The 19,118-nt window shown below is 38.7% G+C and overlaps 1 protein-coding gene across 1 annotated transcript in view; it reads left to right on the forward strand.

Annotated features, from left to right (window-relative positions):
- Positions 1 to 19,118, forward strand: part of LOC140726686 (NADP-dependent malic enzyme-like) — a 155,448-nt gene that overhangs the window by 75,036 nt on the left and 61,294 nt on the right. The window contains exon 4 of the mRNA XM_073043373.1: positions 10,043 to 10,118. Within this exon, the coding sequence (XP_072899474.1) occupies positions 10,043 to 10,118 (76 nt within the window). The remainder of the gene's footprint in view (positions 1 to 10,042; positions 10,119 to 19,118) is intronic.

The raw sequence follows: 19,118 nt of genomic DNA on the forward strand, positions 1-19,118 counted from the left end.
AGTGATGGGGATCTTTGATTATAGATTTTGCCTTCTGTAGATACTACCAATGAGGGGGAGGGATCTGCCTGTGATGTATTGGGTAGAGTACACTACCCTCTGCAACTTCTTGCATTAGTAATTTTCTTCCTAAGTTGAGAAATAATTTTCTTCTTAAATTGTATTATGAAGAAGGGTTAAACCATGAGCTACAGAATGTGGAAGTCAGAGTATTTTTTTGGCAGTCTCAATGCTAATAGTTAAATGCTAATGCAAATAGCTTTTCTATTTCTTTTGCAAACTTTCCTTGTACTGTGATGTGGCTTGCTTGGCAGATTTGAGCATTTTGCCGGAAGTCTCAACCTCACAGCAGTCTGTGTCAATGAATTTGTGAATTTTGCAAGACAGCAGATTCACAAGTGTTTTGTGAGACGTAGCTGCTGTCTTGGTTGATGAAATACTTGAGCAGCCTTCCCTGCGCTTAGCCTCCCTAATATGTTGTGGTCCCTAAAAGAAATAAAAGCATAAGATGTATCCTTATTATATTGTCTTATGCAGAAAATGTGACACTAAAATATGTACTTATATTATCATGGAGTCATTTTTTAATTCCATTACAACTTTAAGCTACAGGGAGTTTGGCCTCATCACGTAGGACATCAATAAGAGTAGTCCTTTGCAGTTAGCCAACTAGTTTAAATAACATTAGCTATGCTAATGAATGAATGACACCTGTTAAACTCACCTCAACATGTCTTTTACATTTTAACCCACCATGGGCAATAGAAAAGTCACTGTTGCAAACAGTGCAGTGAGCAACACTCATTCTTTTTGACCCTTATTAGGCAGGGGTACACTTTAGTGTAGTCTGGGGTGAAGTACGTTTAATATTTTCTTTTTTTTGGAACACTCTGCCATGGCGCTGCAGGACACTAAACTGAACTGATGGACAATGAAAGAGAGAGAGAGAGAGAGAGATTGACTGTAAAGCTCACCCACAGAGAAAACTGATAGGTCTACTTAGCACAAAGAGAGACCAGTCAGGGTGCTCCCCTCCCTCAAAATCTATTTCCGGGAAATTGTATATAATTCATGGGCATCAGGGAGCCGCTATCAATATGTGAGAGACTCCCAGAACTTCTGGGAGAGGTGGGAAGTTTGGACAGTTCCAATAAATTGTACACTTAATCAGAGTTGGGTTTAATATCACTGGCATATGTAATTAAATTTGTTGTTTTGGGACAGCAGCATGTTGCAATACATAATTTTAAAAAACTACAAATTACAATAAGAAATATATATTCAACTTTAGTTGGTAGTGCAAAGAGCAAAAAAAAAGTTAGTGTTTGTGGGTTCATTGTCCATTCAAAAATCTGATGGCAATGGGGAAGAAGCAATTCCTGAAATGTTGAGTGTGTCTTCAGGCTCCTGTACTACTTCCTTCACTGTAGCAGTGAAAGGAGGGCAGGTCTTGGATGATGAGTTCCTTAATGCTGGGCACCCACTTTTTGAGGCATTGTCTTTTGAAGGTGTCTTCAGTGCTGTGGAGGCTAGTGCCCATGATGTAGCTGGCTGAGTTTACAACTTTCTGCAGCCTTTTCCAACCCTGTGTAGTGGCCCTTCTGTACCAGATTATGATGCAACAAGTTAGAATGCTCTCCACAGCGCACATGTCGAAATGTGAGAGTGGGTTTGGTGACGTACCAAGTCTCTTCAAACGCCTAATGAAATAAAGCTGCTGTTGTGCCTTCTTTGTAATTGCAGCGATATTTTGGACCCAGGATAGATCTTCAGAGATGATGACACCCAGGAACTTGAAACTGCTCAAGCTTTGCATTGCTGATCCCTCAATGAGAACTGATGTGCGTTCCTTCGAATTCCCCTTCCTGAAGTCCACAATCAATTCTTTGGTCTTACTGACATTGAATGTATGGTTGTTGTAACACCACCCAACCAGCTGTTCTGTCTCACTCCTGTACAACTCCTTGTCACCAACAATAGATGTATCATCAGTATATCTATAGATGGTGCTTGAGCTGGGTCTAGAGAGAGTAGAGTAGTGGGCTAAGCACACATCCTTGAGGTGTGCTGGTGTTGACTGTCAGCGAGGAGGTGTGTTATGATACCAGCCCCCTCCTTTGTGAGAATTGCAAGAGCCCTAGTGAAAGGGGGGTCAATGACCCAAGAGAGAGAGAGAGACAGGCTGAATGGACACAGGAAATGGAAAGACATTCCACTGGGACAAAAGCTGGTGACTGTGGCATTGTTCTCAGGAGACACCTGGGAACTGCAGACGTGCCAACTCGCAGGGACATTGTAAAGCCCTCGGGCAAAGTGGGCTGGTTGAGAGAGAGATTGCATCACCTGCAACCTGATTGACACCTGAGATCCCGTGAGGCAGTATAAAGAAGAGTCTGAAAGAGGACGACCCTCAGACGCACCAAGGAGACACCAAGAAGCACGATACCGCTTCCCATGGGAACGGGAAGCCATTTTGAAATAAGCCACGTGCGTTAAATTCCGAATGCGGGGTTTGTGGCTGGAACCAACGGAAGGTCGCTTTTAACTAACAACGGGGAAGATCGCTCCCCTGATTCCATGGATGTTTTGGGCAAGTTTTTCCGTTTATCTCTTCTCTCTCTCCAACACGTGAAACCAAAAGGGAAAAGCCTGCAGACTTCAGAGTGACTCTTTATATTTCCAATTGGACTCAGTATTATACCCTAGACAACGAAAGAGCTCATTTCTGAGTGATTATTAATGTACCTGCGGTTTAGATTGAGTATTGACGCATGTTATCTGAATGTTTGTATTAACCTTAATTTTTGTGCCCCTTTATTAATAAAACTTTTGAAAATAGTACCATTGGACTTCAACTGACATATCTATCTTTGCTGGTAAGTGAAACCAGTTACTGGTTTCATAACAGGTGTAATTTTTGATCCACACTGACTGTGGTCTCCTGATGAGGAGGTTAAAGATCCAGTTGCACAGGGAGGTGTGGAGGCCCAGGTTTTGGAGCTTGTTAATTGGAACTGAGGGTATGATGGTGTTGAACATTGAGCTGTAATCAATAAACTACAGCCTGATGTAGATACTGCTATTGTCCAGGTGATCCAAGGCTGAGTGGAGAGCCAGTGAGATTGCATCTGTTGTATGCCTATGGTGATGGTAGACAAATTGCGGCAGGTCCAGCTCCTTGCTTAGGCAGGGGTTGACTCTAACCTCACAGATGAGTGCAACTGGATTATAGTTGTTGAGGTAATTCACCCTGCTCTTCTTGGGCACTTATATGATTGTTGCCCATTTGAAGCAGGTGAGAACTTCTATCTACAGCAGTGAGAGATTGAAGATGTCCTTGAGCACTTTGCCAGTGAGTCAGCATGGGTTTTCAGTGCCCTGCCAGGTGCACCATCAGGGCCTGACACCTTGAGAGGGTTCACCCTCTTGAAAGATGTCGTGCAGTCAACCTCTGAGACCGAGATCACAGGGTCACCAGATGTTGCAGGGATTCACACAGGTGTAGTTTTATTCTCTCTTTCAAAGCATGCTTAAAAGACATTGAGCTCATCTGGGAGTGAAGCATCACAGCTATTCATGTTGTTAGGTTTCGCCTTGTAAGAAGTAATGGCATGCAAACCCTCCCAGAGCTGATGTGTATCTAATTCCATCTCTAACTTCAATCGGAATTGTTTTCTTGCCTTTAAAATAGCTTTCTGTAGGTTGTACCTTGACTTCTTGTATAGTTCCAGATCACCGGTCTTGAATGCCACAGATATAGTCCTCTGCAAACGACTAATCTCCTGGTTCATCTACAGCTTTTGGTTTGGGTGTGTCTGGTATGTTCTCAAAGGCACACATTCATCAATCCAGATCTTGATGAAGTTGGTGACGACTGTGGCATTTTCATTCAGATTTGAAAGTGAGTCTCTGAATATTGCCCAATCCACTGACTCAAAGCAGCCCTGTAAGCACTGCTCTGCCTCCCTTGACCATGCCTTCTTGGTCCTCACCACTGGTGCTGTGGTCTTTAGTCTCTGCCTATATGCTGGGAGTAGAAGTACAGCCAGATGATCAGACTTTCCAAAGTGTGGGCATGGGGTGGCACAATAAGCATTCTTGACGGTGGTATAACAATGGTCAAGTGTGTTATCTTCAGCAGTCACATAAAGGTACTGAGCTTGTTGTAACCTGTTAGGACTATTAATGTACAAAGTGAATAACCTAATGGCAAGATCTATGTTGTAAAATTCCACTCAGCCTCTCTTGAAAGAAATATATTGGGCTGATTCGATCAGACCCAAACAATTCAAGTGTCCCGGATATGTGCTAATAAGTGAACGAGCACAACAAAATAATTTGAGCTTAATTTATTATCATAAAATAGAAAGCATAAACAAACCACACAAAATACTACGTAGCAAGTCACAGAGATTTCCACAGAGCTTTCAGGGATCCCGATTCTTAGTCACCACTTGATTGTCACTGGTGTTGGGGGTTCTCCAAATTCCGACTCGCTCATGGAACCACACCTGCGCCGTAGGCACCGATCATGGTTTCCAGTTCAGGTAGGAACAACCGAAAACAGGTGGAAATATAGTACAGGTGTCCCCTGCTTTTCAAAAGTTCGCTTTCTGCCACTTCGCTTGTAGGAAAGACCTACATTAGTACCTGTTTTCGCTAACTGAAATAAATCCAAAGAGGATTTTCGCTTTTAAGAAAAAAGGCGAAAAGCAAAAATAGTGTTCAGCGTTTGTTTTGCAGCGAGCTAGTACTGTATAGAGGCAGCACGCACGCTGAGCAGCGAGAGTGGCGCCGCCAACCCCCTTCCTCGGGAACTACACTCAGCATCAAGCCGCCAGAGCTGTGAACTGTGTCTGTGAGCATCTGTGCTTTATCTCGATTTATCTTGTGCATCCATTAGCAGGATGTGTCCTAAGGTAACAGAAAAGCCTAAGAGAGCTCGTAAAGGTGGTACGCTTAGCATAAAACTGGAAGTAATTAAGTGTTTCGATTGTGGTGAACGAAATAAAGACATTGTACGTGCGTTGAACTTGCCTGCATCCACCATTCGTATTATTTACACGCAGAGATAAAGAATCTTGAAAGCTGCCGATGTTACTATTGGTTCTGCTAGTAGCAAAGTGGTCTCTTTTAGTCGGCATCATTCCTGCTTTTACTGTATGTTAGTGTTATTTTAGGTTTTATGTGTTATTTGGTATGATTTGGTAGGTTGTTTTTTGGGTCTGGGAACACTCAAAAAATTTTCCCATATAAATTAATGGTAATTGCTTCTTCACTTTATGCCGTTTCAGCTTACGAAAGGTTTCATAGGAGCACTCTACTTTCGGATAGCGGGGGAAACCTGTATCTTATTCTGGTTGACAATAAAAATTACAAATTTTAAAAAAAACCTTTCTGCCATTTCTTTATTTTTTTTTGATATATTTCCTTTTTGCTTTTCTTTCTGGGTGTGATGGGACATTTTCTTTCCAATGTCATTACTTCCTTCCCTCATATTTCATTGGCTAAGGAAATGCACCAGTATCCTAGAATGGCCCATTTCAGCAAATATTGGGTCACTTATCTATAATTCCTTTTGCTCTTTTGAACAAGGGCAGGCTTTTGTTCAGTCATTTACGTTGTGTAGTCATTCCCTACAATTGGCCTACTGTGTACGGAGTGCATTGCTTAATTCTATCAGCTTTTAAATTACGCAAGGTTTTATCTGAATATCTTGCACTCACTGCGAAGCGTGGGTTTAAATGTTCCAGTGACCAATTTGAGTACAACAATGAGCTCCTTGATGCTTGGAAACAAAGTAGAGCACCAATAATGCAAGTTGTTAGAGTTTTGGTGGGTCCACATTTATATTGCACTGTAGAAATGCAAAGGGCCTGACTTCAGCACTCACTTTGGCCTTTTTATTATTCAATACTTAATTTATAGAAGTACAATGCCAGCATGCAGAATGATTCATTTAAGCATTTCCTCTTCTTAAAATGGAGAACTCCAGTGATGCCATCTAGCAAGGATAATGTACCTTTAACAGTCACAATCTATAATTCTAAGGTTTTATTTTGTTCATATAGCAATATCTGCCCATTCCTGGCACCAAGGTTGATGCTCTAGTGCAGAGGTTCCCAACCAGGAGTCCATTCACCCCTTGGTTTATGTTAGTGATCTATGACACAAAAAAGGTTGGGAACCCCTGCTCCAATTAAGCATCATTGGAAATATTTAAAGGTTTGTTATATGTTCAGGGAATTGAGGATCAGGCAGATAAGAGGAGTTGAGTCTTGATGCCTGGCGGTCAGACTCTAGGGTCTAGGTGACCTACTCTGCTCCTGTGTCCTCGTGTGTGATCCTCCTGAGTGTTTGTACTTGGGCTGATGTCTGTGCCTAGGATGTTGGCTGGTGTCTGGTCACTATTTCACTTGGGGCCCGGGCATGGGGAAGGCAGCAGTTGACTCAAGTCTGCATCTCGTCTCTTCTGCTGCAGTCTCGACAGTGCTCCACCCGATTGTCATGATAAACTGAGTGATAATATCACTGATTGTTTTGAATATCTGACCCAGCCCCTGCGACCTCTACTACCCTTAATGAAAAGTTGGCATCTTATTCTTGTGTTAGAGCAAAAATTGACAATTTGCCCATCTAAAAGGAAGCGTCATGTATGCCATGCACAAAAAAAGGAGAGGGAAAAAAAATAAATGAAATGCTTAATGGAAAAACTGTCAAATACAGTGACATTAACCTTTTAGAAAATTTTGTTTCCTTAAATTTCTTCTCCACAATTCAAATCAATGAGGAAAGTCTCCCTTTACCAGGTCAGATCTGCTGAAGGACCTTTGATTAAATACCAACTTTAGTTGGTGGATACATGCCAAGAAAGGTCATAGGTAATCTCAAAACTGACAAAGGTCTTCAAAATAAACTTAATCTTTGACAATAAAAACTTATTTTTAAATCCCACATAGCACCGTTATGTTGATTAAAATGAATTATAAAATGTAATTGAATTATTGTAGGAAGTTGTGATTTCTTCCCATAAGACATAAGAGCAGAATTAGACCACTCAGTCCATCAAGTCCCAATCATGGCTGATTGAATTTCCCTCTCTCCTTTGATGCTCTTACTAATTAGTAACCTATCAAACTCTGTTTTAAATATACTCAATTATTTGGCCTCCACAGCCATCTGTGGCATTGAATTCCACAGTCACCACGGTCTAGCTAAAGAAATTCCTCCCCTTCTCTGTTCTGAAGGGGTGTCCTTGTAGTTTGAGGCTCCCTCTGGTCTTAGATTCTCCCAATATTGGAAATTCCCTTGAGTCTCTGGATCATTGCTTTCAACAGAAAGGCACTTATGGTTAGTTTGCTACATATATTAGCAAAAAACTGGTCTGTAGTTCTGTAATTAAAATAACAAAACATTTGAGACAAACATTTTACACACTTGCAATGTTAAGTCAGCAAAAACAACTGTTATTTGGCACTTTTGAGAATCAGATTTATTACTGACAGGTTGTGAAATGTGTTCTGAGGCAGCAATACAGTGTAAAGACAACAATCAATAAACTATAAACATAGTGTAAACAAAACAAGAAAATTAGGAAGTGTTCATGGACCATTCAGAAATCTACTGACAGCCAACCCGAGTGCCCTAACTGGGTGGCAATGGAGTTGAGCTCCACTAAAGAATTATCTATCTCTGCACTTCTTGGCTCTGCACTCCCTAGTAGTCTGCCCAGATCAATAGCTAATCCTCTTGTTAGACACACTTTGCGTATATGTTCAGTTCATAAATGCTGAACTGTTCAGGAAATGCTATGGTTTCCAGGGGTTTTCCGTTTCTAGCCCTGTCGCACATAATCACCTTTTTTTACCTACTATGTACGATTCAGCATTCCATGTTTGGTATAGGAAGGGCATTAGACATTTTGAAGATCTCTTCATTGATAATCGCTTCGCTTCTTTTCAGCAGCTCTCTGTTAAGTTCAACCTGCCTAAAGCTCACTTTTTCAGATATTTCCAAATCCGACACTTTATTGCTCCTTTAATTCCTAACTTTCCTGAAATGCCTGCGAAAAATGCTATGGACCTATTTCTTTCCATTAATCCACTAGGTAAAGGTTTAATATCAATTATCCGAGATAAACTAGCAGCCTTACAACGGGCCCCTGTGGATAAAATTAAAATGGCGTGGGAGCAGGATTTAAATATCTCCTTATCCGAGGAGAGCTGGGACTCAGTTCTCAAATCGGTTAACTCAACCTCTCTTTGTGCTCGCCATTGCCTTTTACAGTTTAAGATTGTTCATAGAGCCCATATGTCCAAACCTAAACTATCTTGATTCTACCCTGGCATTAGTCCACTCTGTGATAAATGCAAGAGGGGCGTGGCCTCTCTCATCCATATGTACTGGCTCTGTCCTAGCTTGGAGAAATTCTGGAAAGATGTCTTCACTACATTATCGGGTATTCTGAATCAGCACCTAGAACCAAACCCCTTAATTGCTCTGTTTGGTTTTTGGGGCGAGACAGATTTATGTCTGGGTCCGACCAAATGCCAAATACTATCCTTTGCCTCTCTCCTGGCGAGACGCTTGATCCTCCTTAGATGGAGAGATGTTGCCCCGCCCACTCATGCGCAATGGCTTAATGACATTATGGCCTGCTTGGACCTCGAAAAAATTCATTATTCAGATCTTAATTCGGATCTAAAGTTCCATAAGGTCTGGGGACCTTGTATTGAGTACTTTCATAACCTTCCTCTTGACTAGGGTTTTTTTTTTCTTCTTTTCGGTCCCTTGCTTTCAGCTCCCTTTTTTTTTCTGGTAGTAGGCATTATTATCCTCTGTTGCTAAGTGTATTCACAGTCTGGGAGTTTGACTGTCCTGACCTATACTCTTTATATTGTGTTGTGGTCGGTCTGGAGTTGTTGTTTTATTTTTCTTGTGTTGTGGGGCTTGGGGAGGACACTAAGCTTACTTGTCTTTAATTTAGGTGCTTTTTTGTTAAATTCTCTTCCTTTGTAGCATATTGTTATTGTATGCTTAATTTTGCACTATTAATGCTCCTCATTGGGATTTGGGGTGTTTAATTTGTAAAATGTTTTGAAAAACTAATAAAAAAAAAATTTTTTTAAAAGAAAAGAAAGAAATCTACTGACAGAGGGGAAGAAGCTGTTTCTAAACCATTGAATGTGGGTCTAAGGCTCCTGTATCTCCCCTGGGATGATCTCAATGAGAAGAGTGCACGTCCCAGATGGTGAGGAGCCTAAATGATGGATACTGCCTTCCTCTGAATAATTACTTTTAGTGGCTGTCCTGACTCTATTTCATATGCAAAATACTGCTAAGCCTCAGGTTTTCGGTATCAGAAGCCATAAGAATGAGCGATTGGAGACATTTTGGGCAACAGATTTCACTCTGGTCCGGGGCACAGAAGAACTTAACCTGTGAAGGCATATTCTTGTAACTTAGCTTCAACAAGCAATATTCAAAGCAGTATTTCAGTTTCAAAGTGTGTGGGAGAGTCTGTCAGTAGGTAGAGAACCACACGTGAACCACACGTGAAGCAAAGCAGCGTGTGTGCCATTCAAGACAATGTCTTAAATATATTATGTTAATTGAAAAATAGGATCAAAGTATGGCTTTCTAATATAGTACATTAACATACTTGTGTTTTTTTTATTGTTAAAGTTTGCTAATATTCTCTAAATGATACTGATTTTTAGTTGGTACATAAACAAGGATAGAAGAGCAAATGCCAACCAGAGCCTAACTAATTGTGACTTGGTAGGTCAGGCCACTTGCAATTTAATTGGGTTTTTTTAATTAACTGGAACGAAAAAAAGAAAGCCAGCTCTTTTTTCCCTTTTAGTATATAGTTGCGATCAGGAGTAGAACTAGTCTGTTTTACAACTGGCGCTCATCTGCAAGCTCCTATTATGACAATTCCATTAAACCAGTTGTGAATAGCACTCAAGGCTTAATCCCAAAATCTTTCATTTGCTTTTATTGTTGCATACAGCAAACATTCTTATTCCTTTTCTTCCAGAGGACTGTTCATTACTATTCATGACAAGGGCCACATTGCTACAATGTTAAACTCTTGGCCTGAAGATGTTATAAAGGTAGGCTTATTTTCAGCATCTGCAAATCTATGTTGATTGTGACTCTATGTGTGATGTTGAAGCATGATGGTTAGAAGGTCAGGCTGGAAAAGAACATTGTCTGCACAGAGTTTAATGTTTGCTTTCTTCATTTCTTGAGAGAGAAGTTTCACTGGTAAATCAAGCATTTATTGCCTCTCCCCATTTGCTCTTGAGAAGGTGGTGGTGATGATGACGTAGAACGTAGAAATCTACAGCACATTACAGGCCCTTAAGCCCACAATGCTGTGCCGACCATGTAACCTACTCTAGAAACTGCCTGGGATTTCCCTAGTGCATGGCCCTCTATATTTCTAAGCTCCATGTACCTATCTAAAAGATTCTTAAAAGACCCTATTGTATCTGCTTCCACCACCATTGCTAGCAGTGTATTCCACGCACCCACCACTCTCTGTGGGGGAAAAGCTCACCCCTGACATCCCCTCAGTACCTATTTCCAAGCACCTTAAAACTATGCCCCCTCATGTTAGCCATTTCAACCCTGGGGAAAAGCCTCTGGCTATCCACCCCTCATCATCTTATACACCTCTATCAGGTTACCCCTCATCCTTCATCGCTCCAAGGAGAAAAGGACAAATTCACTCAACCTACTTGATAGTTATTTCAACACACTATGTGAATAGGAATTTGGCAAGCTTTGTTGGGCTGAATGGCCTGTTCTTGTCAAAAAATTTCTAATGTTCTATTCTCTTAAGGTACACCCTCCAATCCAGGCAACACCCTTGTAAATCTCCTCTGCACTCTCTCTATAGTATCCACGTCCTTCCTGTAGTGAGATGACCAGAACTGACATACCATCTTAAACTGCTTCAGTCCTGCCAATGAATGTATTCCCACAATCACTTAGACATGGTGCAGTACAGCACTCTACACACCATTTGGCCTCTGATTCTGTGCCGATCCTGATGCCGATTTATACTAAATGCTCCCCTATGTATCATCCATATCCCTTGGCCCGAAACGGCGACTGTTTATTCCCATTCATAAATGCTGCCTGACCTGCTGAGTTCCTTCAGCACATTGTGTGTATTGTTCTCATTTCCAGCATCCTCAGTACCTCTTGTATCCACATCCCTCCATTCCCTTCCTATTCATGTGTCTTTTAAACTCCACCAAACTACCTCCATCTACTGCTACCCCAGTCATCTACCATGCACTGTGACAGTCCTGATGATGGGTCTCGACCCAAAACATTGACTATTTATTTCCCTCCAAAGGTGTGGCCTGGCTTGCTGAGTTTTTCCAGTATTTTGTGTATTGCTTAAGATTTCCAGCATCTGCACAATCTCTTGGTTTATGCTTTTGTCCTGAAAGGTTTGAACTTCCCGCTCGTTGTTGGAGCTGCTCCTATCAGTGCAAATGGAGAACAACCCAACGTGCTCCTGACTTGTGCCTTGCTGATGGTGGATAAACTTTCGTGGTTTTGAGTTACTTATCACAGGATAGCCAAACTCGTACCTGTTCTTGTAGCCTTGGGGATTCTGATTTTGCATAATAGGGTTTGATTAACCTTTAAATAAAACTACATGACAGATATTTAATACAGCTGAAATTCATGAAAAATCATAGTATTAATCCAACCAAGGACTGGGTTACAATTCCATAGCCATAGCACATCTTCATACTCTCAAAGCTGCCATCTGATACTTCCAGGGTTGTGGTGAGGGGACCATGGGGCCATGGAGGGGATAGTTAGAGTGCAGCAAGTGCTTAAGTAAGTGGACATTAGAGAAACCAGCACAGTCCAGTGAAATTGGCATGGATCAGGAAGATGGTAAGAATACGTGAGGTTAGATGGGGCTGGGGAAGAGATTTGGGTAGATTAGTTTGGCAACAGCAAAGGGTATGGGGTGATTACAATATCAGGGGGAGATGCAATTGGGATATGACCACACAGTTGGGGACATAGGGGGATGTGGTTGGGTCTGGTGATGGGCAATGTTCCCTCTAATATTTTTTACAGCAGCTTGAATCAACCATTATTCTGAGCAGAAAATGTTTACAGGGCCTGACAACTGCATGGTACTTTAAATGTTTTTTTTGTAATATGCATGCTATGAATATTTAGAATCAAAATTGAAAAATCCCATACTTTTGATTTTATTTGATAATTGTAGGGTATAATAAAATACAGTACAACAAAGAAAATCTTTCACATTTTGTAAGCTTCTTCTCATCTGTCTTTATTATAAATTCATTGTCAATCACACTATTCAGATTGATTTCACATTCAGATGAAAAATGTGTCTTAATCGTCATTAGATCATCCAAATGTTCCATTTCTAGTCTGTTTCTGGATTTACTTTTGAGTAAATTCATAAAAATGAATCTCAGTTCACGGTCAGGATTGGAAGCTTGCAAAATTCCAATGATATCAACAAGAATTGACAGTTCATTTTTTTTTTTGTTTCTAAGCACTTAGTTCAACATATCAGTGAGTGTTTTAATTGAATCAGTCTTAACTTTCTCAGAAACGACAGATTTGAAATCACAGTATTGCTTGATTATTTTTGAGGCAATGCTTTTTGTCATAGTTGGTAACAGTAGCTGAGTTTTTTGTCAGTCTTACAACATTCTCTTTTCCAAATTCAAAATTGTTTGTATTTGTAATAGGAACAGGGTCAAAATCTCTTAAGTCATCATCAAGAAATCTATTACCTAAGTGATTACACACACATTGAATGAATCAAATAATAGGCGCAGTATTGATATCAGAGCTCATAAATGCCAGCAGATCTTTCACTTTATCACTCTAATAAATGGCATTGCCAAGATACTGTGATTGTAACTTGTTAATTTTTGTTTTTGCATACTGCACTGCTTCAATTGTAATCAAACAGCTTTTTCTGAAGGAATTTACAAAGGGATGCCAGATCTTCTAAAACATCATTAAGGAAAGCTAATGCTACTTGATACTGTGGATTGGTCAAAATCTTCAGCCAGTAGTTGCTGATTGGATTGTTACAATCATCAACTTGCCCTTTGCAATACTGGATCAAAACTTCATAATTCCTGATTAAAGTAGTTAACGGCAAAATATCTTGACAGCTATCTTAGCGGAGTTTCTATATCCTACATAATTGATACTTGTTTCCATGCGTGGTCTAATCCAAAGTCTTCTCTGTGTGCAACACGATGTTGCTCAAACAGATGCTTTATTCCTCAAAGTATTGCTGCCACACCATTATTCTAACCAAGCATAACATTAGTCCCATCTGATGTAAGCATCACCATATTTTGAATATTAAGATTGTTGTTGACATAAGTGTTTATTGTTTAACAACAGTGATGCTGTCATGTTACGTTTTGTAACTTCAAAACATTAAACTAATTCAAAGGAAGACATGGGTTGTCTGAAGTACGGGTCAAACTTTGTGCTTGCTGTAAGCGGCACACGTATCACGTGATAACCTAATGACATATACAATAAATATATTTTACTTCTTACCCATAATGAATTATTTTAAATGAGCAAGAATGGTTAATCAACCAATATATGGGAAATACTCTGGTTTCCTCAGTCGATGGAAGACAATCTTCGGCCCCGCCAAACGTGTGAGATTGAGGCGCAAGCCCACCCGAAACCCCCTGTTTGTGTGGATGTTGAGTAATTTGTTACCCTGTTACAAATGAGTGCCACAAAATAACAGACAGTACACCGCATACAATTAAAAGATTTTCTTAGCTTTATAATTTTTAATTTGACTAAGGGGTTAGTAAAGAAAATAACAAAAAAAGGGCCCAGTATAATGAAACAGTGCACAAGTTGGAGCTCACAGTTTCCCCAAGTCACTGATCCTCAACCAGTCTTACCCCGTGCTTTGTCAAACCACAGTCCTGCTCTGGGTCAAATCCTACAACCTCTTCTCTCCGGCCTCTCTCTATCTCTCCCGAACCACACCGAAAAAAACCCCAAGCCCAATCTTAGTGTCCCTCACCAGAGAAACCTCCCTTTTGATTCGACCATCCTAATTGGATGGCAGACATGTCTTCTCATCTATCTCCAACAATAACCCAAACATAAGTGGAAAACAGGCAGCTCGCATAGAACAGCACAAAATGAAATACACACAGAATAACAGTTTTAAAAAAATGAACTAGGGTGTTACATATGTATAAGATTAATCAAGTATTATCAAAATATTAACTACACAACAGTCCTCCCTTGTTAGCGATATACCCCAACTCCACAGTGAATGCATCTCAACTATATACACAGTATATAATACAACCACTATACTATATATGCAACATAGTAAATTTTAACTAGTCCCATTCAGGCTTAAAGATTTAATTGCTGTGGAGGATTTCTTACTCTTGTGGGATAACATCTTTCCTGACGAGGGGGATCACCCTGATTGACGAGTGAGACTGCTTGGCAATGAAACAATATCAGCTTCTGGGCCCTCCATGACCTTTGTCAGAGTTGACTGCAGGAAGCAGTTCTGACAGCTCTAGACACCTTTCTTCTACCTTTTTCTTCTTCTAGTTTGTGCATCTTGATCTTGGGGAGGTGCATTTAGTTCACTGGAGTATTCTCTTATTAATCCTTCTATTGCTCCCTTTACGATCTGATCTCTCCTCTTGGTTTCCTCATCCACAACATCATCTGACAAATCCTCTGTTTCTGTATCGCCATTTGCAACTTTCTTTCTGTCTCCCAGTTGAAGATCATGCAATAACCTTAATGCACGCAAAGTAGATTCTGGTTCTTTAAATCACAAAAGCCTCATGCTTGCAACTTTCCTGAAGCTTCTTGAACTCTCTTCCAGCTTAAAACTGAGCCACATTTCACAAGGAACTGCCTGATTAACATCAGAAGCTTTCTAAGATATGTTGCCTGTCAAGACTATGCGATTCCTCTGAGCAGCATGGTCTTTCCTAGGTCCAATGTGCTTTCCAACCAGAGGCACAGAGGTTGGCACAAAACCTGTTTGCCCTTGTTGGTCAACAGTTCATGGTGTTTGGTATGGAAACAGATGTGGCATCATCCAGTACCTTTCTTAATTCACTTTTTGTTGGCTTAATTTCAGGGGATGTGACATGGATCTCTAATCAAGTTGTATTTGTCTCAGTCAATCACATAACCACAACGCTGGTCCTCCTGTTTTTACCACATGCAAACTCAGTGTGGCTTGTTGGTTGTTGTGTTTTACGGTTATGGATGTCATTCCCACAGGAGTTATCTTTTCTCCGGTGTAACTTCTTAGTTGGATGTCTGCAAGCTTCAGTTTAGGATCTTTGAAATGCCATTTAAACTCATTTTGTGGAATAGCTGAACCAGAGTCCAATTCTATTTTAATTAATTTGCCATCCACTTCTGGCATAAGCCACGTTGCTTGTCTGTTATTAATTTCCAAACTATAAATCGCAAGGCTACACAAGTCTGTGTCGAGCTCATCATTATCAGATTTTTCATCAACAGATTAGTGCTCTTTTTGAAACTGCAACTTGATTTTTTTAGCTTTGTCTCTTCCCTGTGTAGACCATTTAGTTTAGTCTCCCAGACATGTTTTTTGTACATGTCCTACTTTGTTGCATTTTCTGCAAGTTGGTCTCATGTATGTGAGCCCCTGCCACAACAGTAACTCAGTCTGTTTGGCCAGGTTGGTTTTTGTTCAGGCGATGCAATTTTCTTTATGCTCACTTTCATTCCTGACTACAGCTCAATTGCATCTCTGTCTGTGGTTTCCATTGAAATGGCAAGTTCCACTGCTTGTTTGAATGTAATCTGTGCTTCAGTTACGGACAGTTTTTGAGTACTTTCTTTTAACATTCCACAAACTAAACAAATTCGTAGTGTGTCATTACAATACCAAACTGACAATGCTCTGGACAATCTCTTCAATTCAGTAATGTACGCTGAAATGACTCTGCTTTTTGATTGTGCTGAGGAAAACTAAGACATTCTGCAATCAACAAGGGCTTTGTTTCTGAATGCACCTGCACTACTTTTACAATAGCAGCAAAACTCATTTCTGATGGTTTGATTGGAGCAGTCAAACTTTGAAGTAAACTGTATGCCTTTAAACCTCATGCACTTGCCAAAATTGGCTCTCATTTCTCATTGGCTATTTCATTTGTTTCAAAATACTGTTCCAATAGTTCAATATTCATGAGCCATTTACCGATTGTGTAATCAAACTCATCAATCTTTCTGATGTAGTTGGCCGTTTCTGATATTTTTAATGATTATTATCATCCGGCACTCACTCTTTTTGAACCCTGAATTCATCTGTTTCCTGCCTTTTTTAAATTGCGTTTTTAAGTGATTACAGAGTAAAGTATAGAAAAAAAAGTATATAACCCTTCCCCCTCCCCTTAACCCCTCCCCCCTAACTTCCCTATAGAAAAAAAAGAGAAAGAAAGAAAGAAAAAAAAAGAGAGTGCCTGGATGTTGGAAGATCTCCACATGCTCCATGGAGTTCGTAATAACTTTAGAGTATATATTTATTTCTTTCCCCAAGTAACCAATTGTTTCATCTTCAGAGCACCTATATATTTAGTCCTGTCTTTTGTAAATAAGGGCACCAAATTTTCAGAAATGTTTCATATTTATCTCTTAAATTATAAGTAATTTTTTCTAGTGGAATACGGCCATAAATTTCTTTCTTCCAACAATCTATACTTAAATATGTATCCGATTTCCAAGTAACTGCAATAGCTTTTTTGGCTACTGCCAGTGCAATTTTTATGAATTCTTTCTGATATTTATACAGTTTGGGTTTCGGTTTTATCCCTTCAATATCACCTAGTAAGAGTAATATTGGATTATGAGGAAGTTGTGTTCCTGTAATTTGTTCCAGTAAAAGTCTTAAATTTGTCCAAAAAGGTTGAATTTTAGAACAAGACCATGTAGAATGTAAAAAAGTACCAGTTTCTTGGTTACATCGGAAACACTGATCAGATAAATTTGGGTTTAATTTATTTATTTTTTGTGGTGTAATGTATAATTGATGTAGAAAATTATATTGCACTAATCTTAACTGAACATTTATTGTATTTGTCATACTATCAAGACATAGTCTTGACCAATTTGTTTCTTCAATTTTAATATTCAAATCACTTTCCCATTTTTGTCTTGACTTATGGACTCCTTGTTTAATTGCCTGTTTTTGAATCAAATTATACATATAAGATATACATTTCTTAATCTTTCCTTTTTGAATTAAAATTTCTATTTCATTAGATTTTGGCAATAACATTGTTTGACCTAATTTTTCTCTTAAATAAGCCCTTAGTTGAAAGTAACAAAAAAAAGTGTTATTCGATACTTTATATTTATTCTTTAATTGATCAAATGATATTAATATACCTCCTTCAAAACAATCTCCTATATATCTAATCTCTTTTTGAAACCAATTATATAAAAGTTGATTATCCATTGTAAAAGGAATAAGTCTATTTTGAATTAAAGATCTCTTTGCTAATAAGGATTTTTTTTGTCTCATCATCAACATTTATCTTATTCCATAAGTCAATCAAATGTTTTAATATAGGAGATTTTTTCTTTTCCCATATCCATTTAGATTCCCATTTATATATAAAATCTTCTGGTACGTTTTCTCCTGTTTTATCTAGTTCTATTCTAATCCATGCCGCTTTATCTTTCTCGAAAAAAGATGCAATAAATCTAAGTTGATTCGCTTTATAATAATTCTTAAAATTTGGAAGTTGTAACCCTCCTAGATCAAATTTCCATGTCAATTTTTCCAACGATATTCTTGACATCTTACCTTTCCAGAGAAACTTCCTCACATATTTGTTTAACTCTTGAAAAAACTTCTAGGGTAATTGTATTGGTAATGATTGAAATAAATATTGTAGTCTAGGGAATATATTCATTTTTATGGTATTTACTCTACCTACTAATGTTATTGGTAATGCCATCCATTTATCAAGATCTTCCTGAATTTTTTTCAAAAGTGGTAAATAATTTAATTTGTATAAGTTTTTTATGTCATTATCAACTCTTATACCTAAATATTTTATACCATTTGCCGGCCATCTAAATTGAGTTATTAATCGACATTGACTATAATCTCCATTAGTAAAAGGTAAAATTTAACTTCTATCCCAATTTATTTTATAACCTGATATTTTCCCATATTCTTCTAATCTATAAGATAATTTACGTAATGAATGCAATGGATCTGTTAAATAAAGTAGAACATCATCAGCAAATAAGTTAATCTTGTATTCTTCCTGATTAACTCTGAAACCCTTAATATCTGGGTCCATTCTAATTAATTCAGCTAATGGCTCTATTGCCAACATAAATAAAGCAGGTGATAATGGACAACCTTGCCTAGTTGATCTTGTTAACTGAAATGATGTTGAAATTTGACCATTTGTCACTACTTTAGCTTTGGGTTTAGTATTTAAGGTTTTAATCCATTTTATAAATGATGTTCCTAATCCATATTTTTCCAATACCTTAAATAAAAAATCCCATTCTAATCTATCAAATGCTTTTTCTGCATCTAAAGCAACTGCCACACTCGTTTCCTCCCTCTTTTGCACTAAATGGATTATACTAAATAACCGAGATACTTTATCTGCCGATTGTCTATTTTTAATAAATCCTGTTTGATCCATATACACTACTTTTGGTAAGCATTTAGATAATCTATTAGATAAGATTTTTGCTATTATTTTATAATCAGTGTTTAATAAAGAAATAGGTCTATATGATGCTGGTTTTAAAAGGTCTCTATCTTTTTTTGGCAATACTATTAAAATAAATGTTGAAAAAGATCCTGGAAGTTTATGCGTTCTTTCCGCTTGATGTATTAACTCCATAAGAGGAGGAATTAATAAATCTTTAAACTTTTTATAAAATTCAGGCGGAAAACCATCTTCTCCTGGAGATTTATTACTTTGAAGTGATCCCAGACCTTCTTCAACCTCCTTCAATATAAAAGGCATACCTAATCCCTTCTGTTCTTCCGTATTTAATTT

The sequence above is a fragment of the Hemitrygon akajei genome, chromosome 4 (genome assembly GCF_048418815.1).
Source record: "Hemitrygon akajei chromosome 4, sHemAka1.3, whole genome shotgun sequence".
Lineage (NCBI taxonomy): Eukaryota > Metazoa > Chordata > Chondrichthyes > Myliobatiformes > Dasyatidae > Hemitrygon > Hemitrygon akajei.